Here is a 15206-nt window from a genome sequence, read left to right as displayed (position 1 = left end):
TGTGTGTGTGTGTGTGTGTGTGTGTGTGTGTGTGTGAGCGAGCGCGTGTGCATTGTATGTATATGCATGTGCACATGGAGGCCTGAGGTCAATTCCTCTATCACCCTCCACCTTGGTTTTTGAAACAGGATCTCTTACATGCTTAGAACTCACTGGTGGCTGAGCTGCCCTGGGAATCCTATTTCTTCCAAATACTGGGATTACAAGGGTACACCACCTCACCCTGTTTTTATCTTATTAAATTAGTTCAGAGAGTCAAACTCAGGTCTTCATTCTTGACTGGTAAACACTTCACAGTTGGGCTGTCTTCCCAGCCCCAGCCGTCCTTCTTTCTGAGTTGATTTATCTCACATATTTGCAAAGCTCAGTGACACCGTGTGTGCAGAAGCATGACACTCCCACAGCATCCTGAGCACACATCCCACACACAGAGAAAAGAAAGATAGAAAAGAAGGAGGGAGGGAGGAGCAGATTGTAGGGTGACAGGCTTAAAGGATTGTGGGCTAACAGGCTGGAAGGAAGGAGATGTGGAACCTCACACATGAAAAGGGGGCCAGTGTTTATCAGCAGAAGGGCCTGCCTCTTCTCTGTAAGCCAGCCCACAGAGACTGTCTAGATACAGTGCTGCTGAGGAGAGAACCTTCCCCAGGCACGCACTAGCCAGTACTACCTTTGAGAGTTTATTTGAGCCCAGGATTAACCTGTCTAGCTTTGATGGGCCAGCAGGACATTCCACACAGATCTTGGCAAGGCTAAGCTGTCAAGTCCGCCATGTTTGTCTGCCATCCCTACAGACTCTTCTTTCCTGAAGGCATCCTCCTCTTCTTCATACCCCTCTACCTCTGAGACCAGTATCTATCTGCCTATTCCTATCCAGGGCTTCAAGGCATTGACTTTCTAGAAGATTCCATTCAGTTGTGCTCAGCCAAGGGTGGGTTATACTATAGACCAAGACTTCACATCCCCAGCGGTAACCAGTGTCCAGGTCCCCCAGAGAGGGTCTCATTTTGACAAGGCGCTCCTGGCCTTTCCCCTGGCCCAGCTGTGTTCCTGGCCTTACTTCTTACCTGGAGCAAGTCCGAGGCTATCTTAAGCCTGTATCCCAGCACCTGTTCGCCTGAACAACAAGCACTCTGCTAGCTCTTATCGTTGAACCTTTGTTTTTTTCTGAAGCAAGATCTCATGTAGCCCAGGCCAGCATCTAATTCATCATGTAGCCAAGGATGGTTTTGGATGCCTGGTCCTCCTACCTCCACTTCCACAGTGCTAGAATTGTAGGCATGAACTACCACATCTGCTTTATTTATTCCATGCTAAGGATGGAGCCGGGTCTTCGTGCATGCTAAGCAAGCCCTCTACCAACTGAGCTGTGTCCCCAGGCCCTTCCTATGTTCTTGAACACATCTGGAACTAGGCGTGTGAAATAGCAGTGCCTTCCTCCCCTTCTGGCTCTCAGGGAACTGAGATAAAGAAGGAGTGTGTGGGCGTGACCAAACCTCTGTTAACTGCTGCAGCTGGGGCTTTTAGAACCACTCTGTATGGCCTCTGTGGCCTCCGTTTTATGACCTCATTTCCCTACGCAAACATCAGTGTTTACTTAGTGAGATATCTCCAAATCTAAATACTGATTACTCTTCAAGAATCTGTTGAGGGATGAGGGCAAAAACCCAGAGCTCAGCTGGGTCTGGTGAACACAGGCTCTGTAGCAGGCCTGGGGAACTGCAGGGCCCAATGTAGATACAAGTGCATCTGTCAAAATGAATCCACCAGATAGGCCTAGGGCTGGCCAGTAGGGATACTGAGCAGCAGATGTTATCCACAGCTCTGATGGAACACCAGGGTGACAGAGGGACACGCCTGAAATGCTTTCTAGTAGCTTCCATAATTTCTTCACTACAGGCTCCAATTCTCCATTCCAGGGACCTCAGCCATTCAGCCAACCTCACCAGAGGCCTGGATCCCTGCAGCCATCCTTTCTCTAAAATCTGGGTCTGCTAAATATCAAAAACAAGTGGTTCAGTGAAGCCTCACGGAGACAGATCAGCCAGCATGACCGAGGCACTCTCATGCTGTGCCCAGCCTGGGTGTTACGAGAGAGGGTCTGAGTCCCAGGGAATCCACTGAGGCATCTAAGTTCTTGTATTCCAGGTTAGACTGGGGGCTAGACATACAAATAGAGTTTTTGAGAAAGGAAAGGCATCCTAGAGAATGAGAATGGGTAAGGTTCTCATGGCTGTTACTAAGATAAAATAGTATGATGGAAGCAACTTGGGGGACAAAGGATTTATCGGGCTCCAGGTTATAATTCATCATTGGGGTTCAGGGAAAGTCAAGGAGTTAGGAACTTGAAGCCACTGGTCACGTTACATCTACAGTCAGAAGAAGAGACCAACAAATGCATCCAGACAGGTCAGGATCCCTTGCCTAGGGAATGATGCCACCCACAGTAGGTGGGTGTTGACAATCAGATACTGCAATCAAGACAGGTTCCCCAAAGACATGACCACTGAGTGGCTCAATCTTGATAATCCTTCACTGAAAATTTTCTCAGGTGATTCTAGATTGTGTCAAGTTGACAATTAAAACCAACCACCACAACTAGTCCTTAGAGATAAGCCCTCAAAGCACTGGCCAGGAGCCACATGACCCTTTGTAGGTCATTTATGTAGCACCTAACTCACACACATTTACCTACTGTGAGCTTTTCTTGTTCTGTGTGTTGTATGAAGTCCAGGCAACTAAGTGTTTCTAGTTTTTTCCTACCACTGGCTTATTTTATATATTATTATTGATGTGGTTTTTTTTTTTCTAGTCCTATGTACTTCTTCCAGTGTAGTCAAGAGTGACCTTGAACTCCTGATGTTCATGCCTCTACCTCTGGAGTTCCAAAATGGCACTGGGGATGAGCCAGGACTTTGGGAGCCCCATGTTCCCATCTTCCTGCCCTAGGTCTCTCACTTCTCTGTTATCTACAATTATGAGTTCTTCATCCCCAATTTCCATGACAATTTCTCTTTGGCACATATCCTTAATAGTGTTATTGGCCTGGATGAGCATTTTATATATTATGGCTACCCATTTCCCTAATGATGTATTGCTTAGTTTTGCTTTGTGGCTCTTTCTATAAATAATGCAATTGCAGGTATTTTCTTGGGGAACTTGGATCTCATGCTTTATAGTCAGTGTTTTATCTTCTCTGCCTTTATTCCTTCCTTCATCTGTTTGATGTTATTAGCTCATTCTTTCCTGCTGCGCTACAGCAATCTGAATCTCCAGGCATCTGGGGTGCACTTGTGCCCTTCATCACGGGGGACTCCCATGTCCTGTCCTCTGGGCTCCTTGTGTGTGGTGGGTTCTGTAATTAACCCCAGGGGGTTGGAATTTCCAAGTCACAGGGATTTCATATTCTTGTCATCCAGTATGCTGAGATTTTTGCTCCATAACTTTGCCAACGGAAGATCCCACCCATAGGGTTGAGCAGCTGAGCCACAGCAGGACAGTACTGACTGGGGAGATGGATCAGTTAGGAAGTATGATTCCCAGAACACACACTGAAAAGGAGAGGAGGAAATGCTGGGTGTGGTAGCACACCCTGGTAATCCCAGGACTGGAGAGGTAAACACTAGTGGATCCAGCTCCCTGACGAACCTGCTGCCCAGTCTGTGAATTCCAGACCAGAGAGAGACACTGTCTCAAAACATCAAGCTGGATGATGCATGAAGAATAATAACTGAGGTCATCCTCTAGTGTGTGCGCACAAACACCCCCACACACACAAACTTTTGGTTTTGAGACAGGATCTCAAATTATAGCTCTGGCTGGCCTAGAACTCTCTTTGTTAACTAGGCTGGCCTCAGACTCATAGGGATCTTCCTGTCTCTACCTCTGCCTCTTGAGTGCTGAAATTAAAGGAATGCACCACCACTATCCTTAGAAGTATACACATTTTTAAAAAAAAGTTTTCATTCTTTTTGGGGTTTTTTTTGTTTTTTTTTATTTTAATTTGAAGTATATTTTGTTAGTTATTAGAATAGCTATACCAGCTTGCTTCTTGTTTTCTTTTTTTTTATTACGTATTTTCCTCAATTACATTTCCAATGCTATCCCAAAAGTCCCCCATACCACCCCCCCACTTCCCTACCCACCCATTCCCATTCTTTTGGCCCTGGCATTCCCCTGTATTGGGGCAATAAAGTTTGCATGTCCAATGGGCTTCTTTCCAGTGATGGCCGACTAGGCCATCTTTCGATACATATGCAGCTAGAGACAAGAGCTCNGGGGTACTGGTTAGTTCATNATGTTGTTCCAACTATAGGGTTGCAGATCCCTTTAGCTCCTTGGGTACTTTCTCTAGCTTCTCCATTGGGAGCCCTGTGATCCATCCAATAGCTGACAGTGAGCATCCACTTCTGTGTTTGTTTGGCCCCGGCATAGTTTCACAAGAGAGAGCTATATTTGGGTCCTTTCAGCAAAATCTTGCTAGTGTATGCAATGGTGTCAGCGTTTGGAAGCTGATTATGGGATGGATCCCTAGATAAAAGTTTTCATTCTTTTCTGGGCCAGGAATATATTCCAGAGTAGAGGAATTGCTAAGGGCCCATGAAGAGATGGGCCCAGTATCACCCAAAACAAATAACAAACCTGCTGACTTTCTGAAAGTACAATTGCCCCGAGTACATGGTTTTTTTTTAATATGATTTTTGGAATTTTCCAAGTAGATGTATAGAGAACATAATGAACAAGCTTGCCAATATCGAATTTCCTAGACAGAACAAAGCAAAGAAACCCAACAAAACCCCAAGCAACAAAGGGCCATCAGGAGTTCTGGTGAGCCTGCAGGGAACTTTCTGGGTGCTGGGATAGCCTGCCTACTCTACAAGAACAGACACAGGCCTGCCCACTTCAGCAGAGGGGAAAAGAGAGAGCCCAAGCTTCAAGGTCTGTGAATACAGTTCCCTCCCTGGCAGGTCAGTGGGCCCAGCCTGGGGCAGAAGGAGAACAGAAAACTCCATGGAGCTAGTAACCACTGACTCCCGGCAGCTTAGCCATGGCACGAGGGCACGGGTTCCCCAGTTCTGTCATTGCATTGTGATCCTGGTGGGTGGCAGGCATCTTGGGATGAAGTATGCGGTCCAGCCTTCCTCAGAGCCTAAGGGCTTTGTGTGTCATGCCAAGTGGTTTCTGCTATGGGGAATCAATGACCGTGTAATCCCGGTGGCGGCAGAAAATCACGATCTGGAGCCCTGAAGAGCACAGGATGGAACGTGGAGGGTGGCACCTCCTGCCCCTCAAGGGCTGACCCCACCCCTAGACAGGATCTTTACCAACCAGAAAGTGGGGGCTTAAACCAGTGGAAATGTATTCTTTCCTGATTCTGGAGATAGGAAGTCACAGGGCAGCCTCACCAGGCCTATGGCAAGACAAGACTGTGCCCTAGTGGCTCACAGAGATGCTTCTCTCTCCCTCTGCTAGCCTCTGCTGGTGACTAGCATTCCTCAGCTTAGGGCTGCCTCAGTGTGATCTCTGCCTCGAGGTCACATGGCCCTCTCTGTTTGAGCCCTGTGTTCCTTTAGGACTTTTGAGAACCCTGTGATGACACTTAGACCTGGCTACTCGGGTCATTGCAAATGTCACCTTGGTTATGTCTGCCATGTCCTTTGTTGTCTAGATTCAGTTGACCATAGGTTTCAGGAATTTAGGCAATGTCACCAGCTTCCTTCATGTATTCTGCAATCATTTTTCTTCACACCTGATCCACAGAATCACTGCTGTGGTTGCTTTTTGCTCATGAAGAGACAGGCACAAAGAGGGGCACACAGTTTTCTTCCAACCACATAGCTCAGAGTAAACTGAACTGAGCTGAAGTGGAACCCAGGTCTTTTGCTATTATGCCTGCTATTCTCACTGGGTGTTCATCATCCATCCATCCATCCATCCATCCATCCATCCATCCATCCATCCATCCATCCATCTTCCATTCATTTGACATACTAGAATGCTCAAACCTCTTAGTGGGCATAGGCTTAGAACTTGGCAAGCAGACTTAGTTGGTACCTGCTCCTGGGCCTGTCCACCCACTGGGGAGATAGGAGCATGTCACTACTTGTAGTTCCTCCCAAGGGAGCCCAGTCATCTGCTAAACTCAAACTGAGGAAGGCTCTGTCTTCCACAGCAGTGCCTCTCGAGAGATCTGACCTTGACCTGGGACTGGAGGAGGAGGGACACTTCTTTGGCAAGGGGCTTCTAATGACAGTCTTAGGAGAGGAATAGAGGTAGCTGAGAGGATACAGATGGGAAAGCAGGAGCTGGGGTCAGAGTTGTAGCCACAGGTCACCCCAGAATCCAGCCCAGGAGATGTGTAGGCTGACAGTCAAAAATGTCGGGTCTAACCTTTCCCATCTTCAGAGGCCCCTAAACCAGGCTAGGGACCATCAACTCATAGTGTTACAACTTATTGCCATGCCAGTGTCTCTTTGGGTCTCAGTAGTTCTGTCTGTGAGATGGGACACAGGCTGCTGCCTGACTCTGGCCTCATGGTCCTGTCTCAGCTGCTCAGGTCTGGTCTTTCTACTCTCTCCCTTCCCTGGTTGGAGATCAGGGCCCACCCTGGTGCTCAGGCTGAGTCTGGGTGAGTCAGCATGCTGTTCACTTTCCCAGACAGGCATCGCTGGGTGGGGCTCAGGGGCCTCAACCCTCCCTCCCCCTGCTTTCTTTCCCTCCTCTCACTCCATTAGGAAGGAACACGTCCATTCCTGCCCCAGGGCTGTTCCATGCTACAAAGCCCACGCCCTCCCTTCATGTCCCCATCTGTGAGAGCCTTGCTCATACTCCCAGCCGGCATCACCCTCATAGCTCCCCTCCAGGAAGACATGGCTCCCGTCATTCTAGCTCACCAGGGACCCATTACCAAGGCTCTGGGCATGCTAGCTCAGGCCCGGTCTTGGTGCTAGGGTGCACGTGGGATTCTCATCACCTCACCCTCTCCTTTTGTCTCCTGCCAGAACTCCTGTGCTGACATGTGAGAAGGGGGCATGAGTTGGGGTGTCAGGAGGGTGAGCGGGGTATGCTTCCCTGCTGAGCTCTTCTGTTCTGTTGTTATATGAGAAGGGGGAGCGCTGGCTGAGCACCTACTAAGGACCCAGTACAGTTACTCCACACACTTCTCGTACATCCTTCTTCTGTCTACACCTGCTCATCCATCTACTCTCTCACCAGCCAGCAGGTGAAGGATGCGTGGCTCTACCAGGTCACACACGAGTCGCAGCACTGAGACTTAGTCTTAGTCTATTCCATCTGTCTACCTCCAAAGTTCAAACTCCACCTACAACATGTACAGTGGCCTCTCAGACACCACCACCCCAGGGTGAGATGGAGACCAACTGAGTGATGCCCCAGAGGGACTGCCAGGCAGAATTTCTGGGGAGGGCACCAGTGAGGATTTGTCGAGGGGAAGCTTGTACCTTAGTGAACTGGAAATATCAGCATGTCCAATGTCCTCCTGAGAGCAGAGGCTGGCTTTTTTTCATTCTGGCTCTTGGGTAAGGCTCGTGACATTCTTATACATATTTGAGGGAAGGTATGCATGGGTACATGTTTGAGTGTGTGCAAATGTCTATGCATGTGTGCACATAGACATGTGGAGGCCGGAGGATCACTCTTCCTTACTTTTTGAACCTGGAGTCCCCCATTCAGCTAGCCCATGGGCCCCAGAGACCTCTTCTCTCTGCCTCTCCACTGCTAGAACTTTAGGTGCACACTGTTATGCCTAGCATTTTTCATGGATGCTGTCGACCTAAACTCCTCCTCATGCCTGCACAGTCAGCGCTACCCACCAAGATATCCTGTCTTCAGCCCACTTCTCCACTTCCTACTCTTTGTCCCATTTCATCCTTGGCTTTTTTTTTTTCAAGTCCCCCAACCTCTCACAGCACAGGTGTGCATAAGCATACTCTCATACTCCCAGGCTATGATCAAGTAGCTGACATAGCTGGCCCTTCTTGTCTTCTTCCCCTGGTCCAACCTGGAGCTCTTCTGAACTTGACCCTCTAAGAGTTCAGAAGTGGATAGCATGTGTCTTGATTTGACTCCCAGGGCCAGATCCAGCCATGCACCCACAATCTAGTACCCTCCCAAATTGAGTCCTAATTTCAGCATTCCCAGAAAAACCTTCAGGGCTACTCATTGCCCCCATGGCTCCAGGGCCCAGATCCTACTGTTGCAGGCCCAATCTGCCAACTATCTGGCATGAGGGAAGAGTAAAGACTTGTTCCCCAGGCTTTTGATCAAATCTTTTATCAGGGAATGGCCAATCACCCCACTGTACCCTGGTAAACTTGTTTGGGGAAGCTGTCATAGCTTCTCTGGGTGTCTTACCCATGGCCACCAGCGGACTGAAAGTCCTCAAGGACTGTTCTCTAATAGAGTTGAGCAGCCCCAGAGACTGGAACACCATCCAGTGTGCAAGCTCTGCTCTGGCACACTCCCAGTTACCTCCCAGCTGTGGGCATGAGGCAAGAAAGCATGACCCCCACCCCCTCTCTGGACCCATGTCCTCCTTAGGGCTACTTGCTGTACAGGAGTTGGTAGCAATGCATCTTCCTTGATGACCACCATAACAAGGTGTCCAGGGCCCTGCAGGGAGCTTCTGTGTGTTCCACAGAGCTTGGGGCTGAGAAGAAGGAAGGCAGTGCCTGGGCAGAAATCCCTTGGTGATGGAGGCAGTCTCTGGGGAAGGGAAGCAGCATGCCTCTTCCCCTACAGGGCATCACCTACTCTCTGAAGACAGCCTCTTCCTCTGTGTGGGACACAGACACCACCCTGAGCACTTTACTTCCCTTACAGAGTGGCCCTATTTTTGAGTGCATGTCAAAATACCTCAACAATATTTACTCCTGACTCCTGCCCCAGAGTCCAGAGGGATCTGGGTCACATCAAACAGCCTACCTGGGACTGCTGGGTAGTCTCAGCCTGGTGGTAGACATCTCATGTCATCACTGACTGTCTTGGGGTCCTAGCTAAGCTAGACCACACTGCCAGCTTAATGCCAATGAGGCCCCACTCCTGGGTTTGGGGCCACTTACAGCCACCACTTTCTGTATTCTTGTCATTTCTGTCGCTGTGATAAAATACACTGACAAAAGGCACCTTGGAGAAGGGTACAGGAACCAAAAGCAGCTGGTTACATCACAGCTACAGTCAAGAGCACAGAGAGAATAAATTCATACATGCATGCTTTCTTGCATCTAGCCTGTTCTCTATATTATGTCAAAATACAGCCAGAAATCCCCACTTGAAGAATGGTTCTGCTCACAGTGGGTTAGGTCTTTTCACATCAACTAACAACCAAGGTATGCCCACAGACCAGCCTGGACTAGATGGCCCCTCACTGAGATTTTTCTCCTGAATGATGCTAGCTTGTGTCAAATTAACAATGAAAACTAAGAGTCTTCAAACCCCAGCCTGCTGCCCATAGCACACCGACCTTCCCCTGCAGGGCACTCAGCTTCCAACACTCCATTAACCTCTCAGGCTTATCCCTCAGGTTCTGCCTGAGTCTCCTCTTCCCAAAAGTGCCTGTGTGCAACAGGAACACAAATGTCCATCCTGTCATAGTCACAGCGAGAGCCACTTAGCCTGACGTCCATCAGCCAGCCCTGCTTCTCCTCCCTTGGGACACACAGCAACCTCTTCACAGCAAGGCCACAATCAAGCCTCAAAATAGTGAAGTTCTGCATAGGTGGATCCCCTCCGTAGCTGGCTTGAGCATGACAGCAGTTCAAAGTGACTTGTGACTTCTGCCATAGGCTCTCCTCTGCCCATGAGCTTGTAGTCCACTGGGGAAATGCCTCTGTTACGCCTTCAGAACTCTATTCCTGGGCAGATATGCATGTTCAAAAGGTGCCTGGATATGCAATGCTACTGGGCAGAACCGGGTCTCTAAGATACCAACCTAAGACCCTACTGGTATTCTTTGGTAGGGGTGCAAAATACATTTGTGAAGGAGCTTCAGGAAGGGAGTTACCCCAGGGGTCCCTCAGTGTCCAGGTTTCAGATACAAGAAGAGATTTGCATGAGATAGAAAATGCAGGAAGGAAGGCATCTCGGGCTGTGGAAAAACCACAAGGGCTGCTCGAGGCTAGATAAGCTCATTGGGCTTGCAAGACCAAGGCTCCTACATCACAGATGCTGAAGAGTGATATAGTTGAAAGCTTCCTTCTGGATCAATGGATTGATATTTGTAAAGCTCAGATGTGAGTGCATCTGGCCATCACCTGCCTGTCATACCTTGTGCTATGTTGTGAAGCAGGCTAGTTTTCATGCACAGTTGGACACACTGAATCATCACATCTGGTTTTCTCAGTAGCCACACTGTCCACTGTAGTAGCCAATCAGAATGGAACCCCACACAGCTTCACCAATCTGGGGCGCTGCTGTGGTGCCTTTCCAGGCTTCACACTCTACTTCTAACTTATACTGTGGCTCATGCATACTTTGGATGCGGGTCATTGTCCTAGTTTCATTTCCTATTGCTGTGATGATACTTCAACAAAAAGCAATAAGGGAGAAGGAGTTGATTTTAACTCATAGATTCCAGGTTACTGTCCATTGTTGTGAAGAAGTCATGACACAAACTTGAAATAGTCCCATCATACCATCACTCCCAGACTCAAAAGCATAGAGAAATAAATGCACATATGCTTACTTGAATGGCTTTTTTTCTTCTCTTGCTTAGCTCAATTTGACCACTCTCACAGTTTAGGACTGCCTAGGCAATGGTGCCACCCGGAGTAGACCTTTTTTTTCTACACCAATTAACTTAAGACAATCAGTCCCCCCCAAAGACTTGCCCATAGGTCAGCCTACTGTAGACAATACCTCATTAAGACTCTCTTCCCAGCTGATTCTAAGTTATACCAAATTGACAATTAAAATGAATCACAGTTGGTGAGAATGGATTTTGGAGTAGGTGTCTCCAAAACCTGGAGGCCCTAGGTCAGGTGGCCAAGGGTTCTAAAAGACTCATTAAATGTTGAGTAGAGTCATAGCCTCCAATGCATATAGATGATTGCAGTCATCCCAAGCAATGAAAACCAAGCCAAGTGCCCACGTGACTGCTGAGGGTATTCAAGTCAGGGGACTGTGAATGGAAAGCATCACCACATAGAGAGCTAGAACAATATTCTGTATTTTAGTTCAGCTCACCAGCTTGAACACCATTCTTGGGCAGTTGCATGTAACTCAGTTGGTAAAGTTTTTGCTTTCCAAGGCAGTAAGACTCACCCTCAGAACCCACATAAAAGATCTGAGCATGGTGTCATGGTATGTACTTAAAATCCCAAACCTATGGAGACAAAGACAGGTGGATCACAGCTCACTAGCTAGCTAGCCTAGCCTCTTTGGGTTCCACGCTGGTGACAGACATGATATTTAAAATAGAATTCAAAAAGCCAACAAGGGAGATGGATTGCATCTGAGAACCAACAGCTCAGATTGACCTTCGACCTCCAACGTATGTGTATGTGTACACACACGTATGTGTATGTGTACACACGCTACACCTCACACAGAAAGATTTACCTTGAATCGTGAACTTTTCCTTCAGCTGCTTCCGAATCCTAGTGTTCTGACTGAAGCTGAACATCTGTCCTTTTCTACAGCTTTTTGCTCAGTCTGATAGCAATGAGCTCTTAGGACCTTATTCCTGGATTTAGTGTGGCCAAGGTCCTATGTACTGTCCATGTTCTAGTATTCATGCATGTGCCCATGCATTGACCTGTATAGGCACACGGGAGCAGGGCTGCAACCCAAACATGTGGTCAGCTGAGCTCAGGCCCAGCAAACCTGAAGGAGGTATCCAGAGTTTCAATACAAGGATTCTTGTGATACAGGGTCACTACATAGCCTTCTTTCTGTGGGTGTGAACAAATAATGGAGGTCAGAGCACAACTTCTAAGTGTCACTCCTCAGGTGCCATCCAGTTTTTGTGGTCTCTATTGTCCTTGACCTTTGCCAAGCAGCTAGACTAGCTAGCCAGTGTGCTCTGCCTGTCTCTTTCTCCATCTCAATGTGGCTGGAATTACACGTCCATAGCTACCTCTCCCTGTTTTTACAGTCACCTCTGGGGATGGAACTCAGATCCTCGGGCTTCCAAGGCAGACACTTTACCCACTAAGCCATCTCTCAAACCCCTTTGGAGCTTCCAGTCTGGGTCCACTGACTGATTCTTTCAAGGTCTGACTCTAAGCTAGAGCTGACAAGGAGTTTGGCATAGAAAATTAAAATGGCAAGCTTCTGAATGAAGTCTGTGGGTGTCTGCACACGTCAATGGCTACTCCTGTGGTTTGGGGTTCTTAGTGAGGTATTTGTGCCCCGTGGGTCTTCTTTCTGAGAATATCACCTTTTGCCTCCACAGGCCTCCCACCCTAAGTGGCAGCCCTGTCATCTCAGATATCTCCTTGATACGACTTTCTCCACACCCTGCTGGCCCTGGAGAATCACCCTTCAGCGCCCACCACCCCTACGTGAACCCCCATATGGAGCACTACCTCCGGTCTGTGCACAGCAGCCCCACACTCTCAATGATCTCTGCCGCCAGGGGCCTCAGCCCTGCTGATGGTAAGTAGTGCTGGAGCAGAGGCAGCAGGGACATTGGGGGTGGTGCTAGGGGTGACTCAGTCCACACAGCCACTTTGATCATCTTCCAATTACACATCAAATTAAATTTTCATCAATAGATATAGCTGTTGGTTAGGTCAAAGCCCTCATGATTCAGTCAGTTCCCCAGAGCACCACCTCTGTACATTGCAATGGGGACCCAAGCTTTTAACACATGAGCCACTGAGAGATGTTTCATATCCAGACCATAGCAGCCACATCATAGGGACAGACTACTGCTTGCAACACGCCAAAGGCTGCGGAAGCCAGTGTTAAGTAAGAGATTGTGTGGGAATATCTCCTTGAAGTCAGCATCAAAAGGGAGGCAGAGCAGAGCTGGCTGCTGCCTGAGTCTGTTTTCTGTCCCTGTGATGGTCAGCACAGATGGCCTCTCAAGTCCCAGGAATCCCCTGGAGGTGGAGTTACAGGCAGCTGGCGCCCCATCCCCCAGGGATAGACCAATAACTTTGAGTAGGCTCAGCTGCTTGAGAAAGTGGACCAGCCCACTGGAACAGGTTGATTTGAACCAGAGGTGAGTAGAATCACATAACATAGTTACTTTCTCAGATCTAAATTTTTCCTTGGGGCTGAAGAGACAGGTCAGTTGGTAGGTATAAAATCAGTCCTCCAGAACCCAGGATTTTTAAAAAGAAAGTAATCAATAAACAGGGCCCAGTGGCAAGCAGTTGAAATCCCAGCACTGGGGAGGCAGGGACCGAGGTTCACTTGTGAGCCAGTCTGGTGGAATCAGTGAGGTCCCTTTTCAAGGAGAGGCCCTGTCTCAAAGACAGTGGGGAGCAACTGAAGAAGGCACCCAGTGTTGATCTCTGGTCTCCACGTGAGCACAGAAGGTGATGGATGGGCTAGGAGGTCAAGCGTTGAGACCCCAGACCAAAGGTGAATTATTTTTCCTTCTTTAAACAGTAATTTTTTAAAAAGATTTTATTTATATATTTTCATTTTATGTGGGTGTGCATGCATGTTTACATAGGTTCCCCTAGAAGCCAGAAACAAGTATTGGACCCACTGGAGCTGGAGTTAGGGGTGGTAGGGAGCCACCCAGCATGGGAGCTGGGAAGTGAACACGGGCTCTCTACAGTAGCAGTATGTGCTCTTAACTGCTGAGCCACCCCTTGGACAGTAGATTCTGATGGCTCCTTTCTCTTGCCTTCTGTGACAGTGGCCCACGAACATCTGAAAGAGAGGGGACTCTTTAGCCTCGCTGCCCCAGGCACCAACCCTTCAGACTATTACCACCAGATGACCCTCATGGCAAGCCACCCCACCCCCTATGGGGACCTTCTAATGCAGAGCGGGGGTGCTGCTAGCGCACCCCATCTCCACGACTACCTCAACCCTGTGGATGGTGAGTACCAGAGGGTGTAACATGGGGTGGGGGTCAGGGATGATGCGGATGAGGGTGACTGACTGACAGTCATAGAAAACAGGTCTGCCCTCCCTTTGGAGGTGAGAGACACAAAGAGAAGTCTGCACTGCGTCCCAGCACTGTCTATACTACCAGACATGGGGACTGAGCCCAAGTAATAGGATGGGTGGCCAAGAACCCTGTGGTCATCACAAAGAATGGGATGCACTCACTTAACTTTTGGGAAGAATCTAGTAGGAAGTACAGACACCACCCACCACTGGGGGTTGGTAAGCTAAGAGGGAATGAGGTAAGCAAAATAGGAATGGAGACGCATATTAGGGTAGTGGGATGCAGTTTTAAGGCATAGAGAGTCAAGGTATCCCTCACTAAGGTGTGGTGGATGCTATTCCAGCACAGAACTGAAGGGCCAACCCACCAGCTGGCTTGGAGAAGAGCAGTCCCAGCAAAGGGCCTGTGTTCCTGCTGGGAGCCCAGTGTGATCTGAGCTTGAGAGACCAGTGTGATCAGCAGACATCAGGTGAAAGACAGGAGTGCTAACTGGGGTCAGTGTTCCAGGCCAGGCTGTGCCAACGAGTTGGGACTTGACTAAGGCTTTGCACATTGCTGGAGTGAGATGAGGCTGTGGAACCATTTTGGGGAGGATGTGCAGAGAAGTAAAGAGCTCTGATGTTCCATTTGAAAGTATCTTGTTCATGCTGGTCTTAGAACCAAGTCGGAGCGACGAGCAGCAGTAGGACCCCATTGGTGAGCTGTAGATGAATCCAGTTAAGGGAACTGCCTGGGTAGAGATGTATGACACATTCCCAGCACAGGTGTGGTGTGCACGGAAGGAGGAGGCCATTACTTAGTGTGCTCTGGCTATGACCAAGTATCTAACCTCTCACTCCCCCCAGGAAACAAATCCTGATGAAAGCAGCTTAGGCAGGCTTGTTGGTTGTGGCTCACACTTTAAAGAGATCCTGTCCATCATCGTGGAGATGACACGGTGGCAGGAGTGTATGACATCCATAGTCACGAAGCAGAGAAAGGGCATTTTCTCCTTTGTATTCAGTCTGGAACCCCAGCACATAGAATAACCCATGTTCAGGGTACGTCTCAGTCAGCGCATTCTAGAAAATCCTCCGCACATGTGTCTCCTAGATAATGATCTCTCCAAGTTAAC

The 15206-nt window shown here is 48.6% G+C and overlaps 1 protein-coding gene across 1 annotated transcript in view; it reads left to right on the top strand.

Moving 5' to 3' along the window:
* The window catches only part of Gli2 (GLI family zinc finger 2), a 223534-nt gene that overhangs the window by 176098 nt on the left and 32230 nt on the right, over nt 1–15206 (top strand). The window contains exons 4-5 of the mRNA XM_021165818.1: nt 12413–12615; nt 13835–14020. Coding sequence (XP_021021477.1) covers nt 12413–12615; nt 13835–14020 — 389 coding nt within the window. The remainder of the gene's footprint in view (nt 1–12412; nt 12616–13834; nt 14021–15206) is intronic.

The sequence above is a fragment of the Mus caroli genome, chromosome 1, assembly GCF_900094665.2.
Source record: "Mus caroli chromosome 1, CAROLI_EIJ_v1.1, whole genome shotgun sequence".
In the NCBI taxonomy this organism is placed as follows: domain Eukaryota; kingdom Metazoa; phylum Chordata; class Mammalia; order Rodentia; family Muridae; genus Mus; species Mus caroli.
The sequence above is the reverse complement of the archived record's forward strand: the minus strand, read 5'-3'. Positions and strand labels throughout refer to the sequence as shown.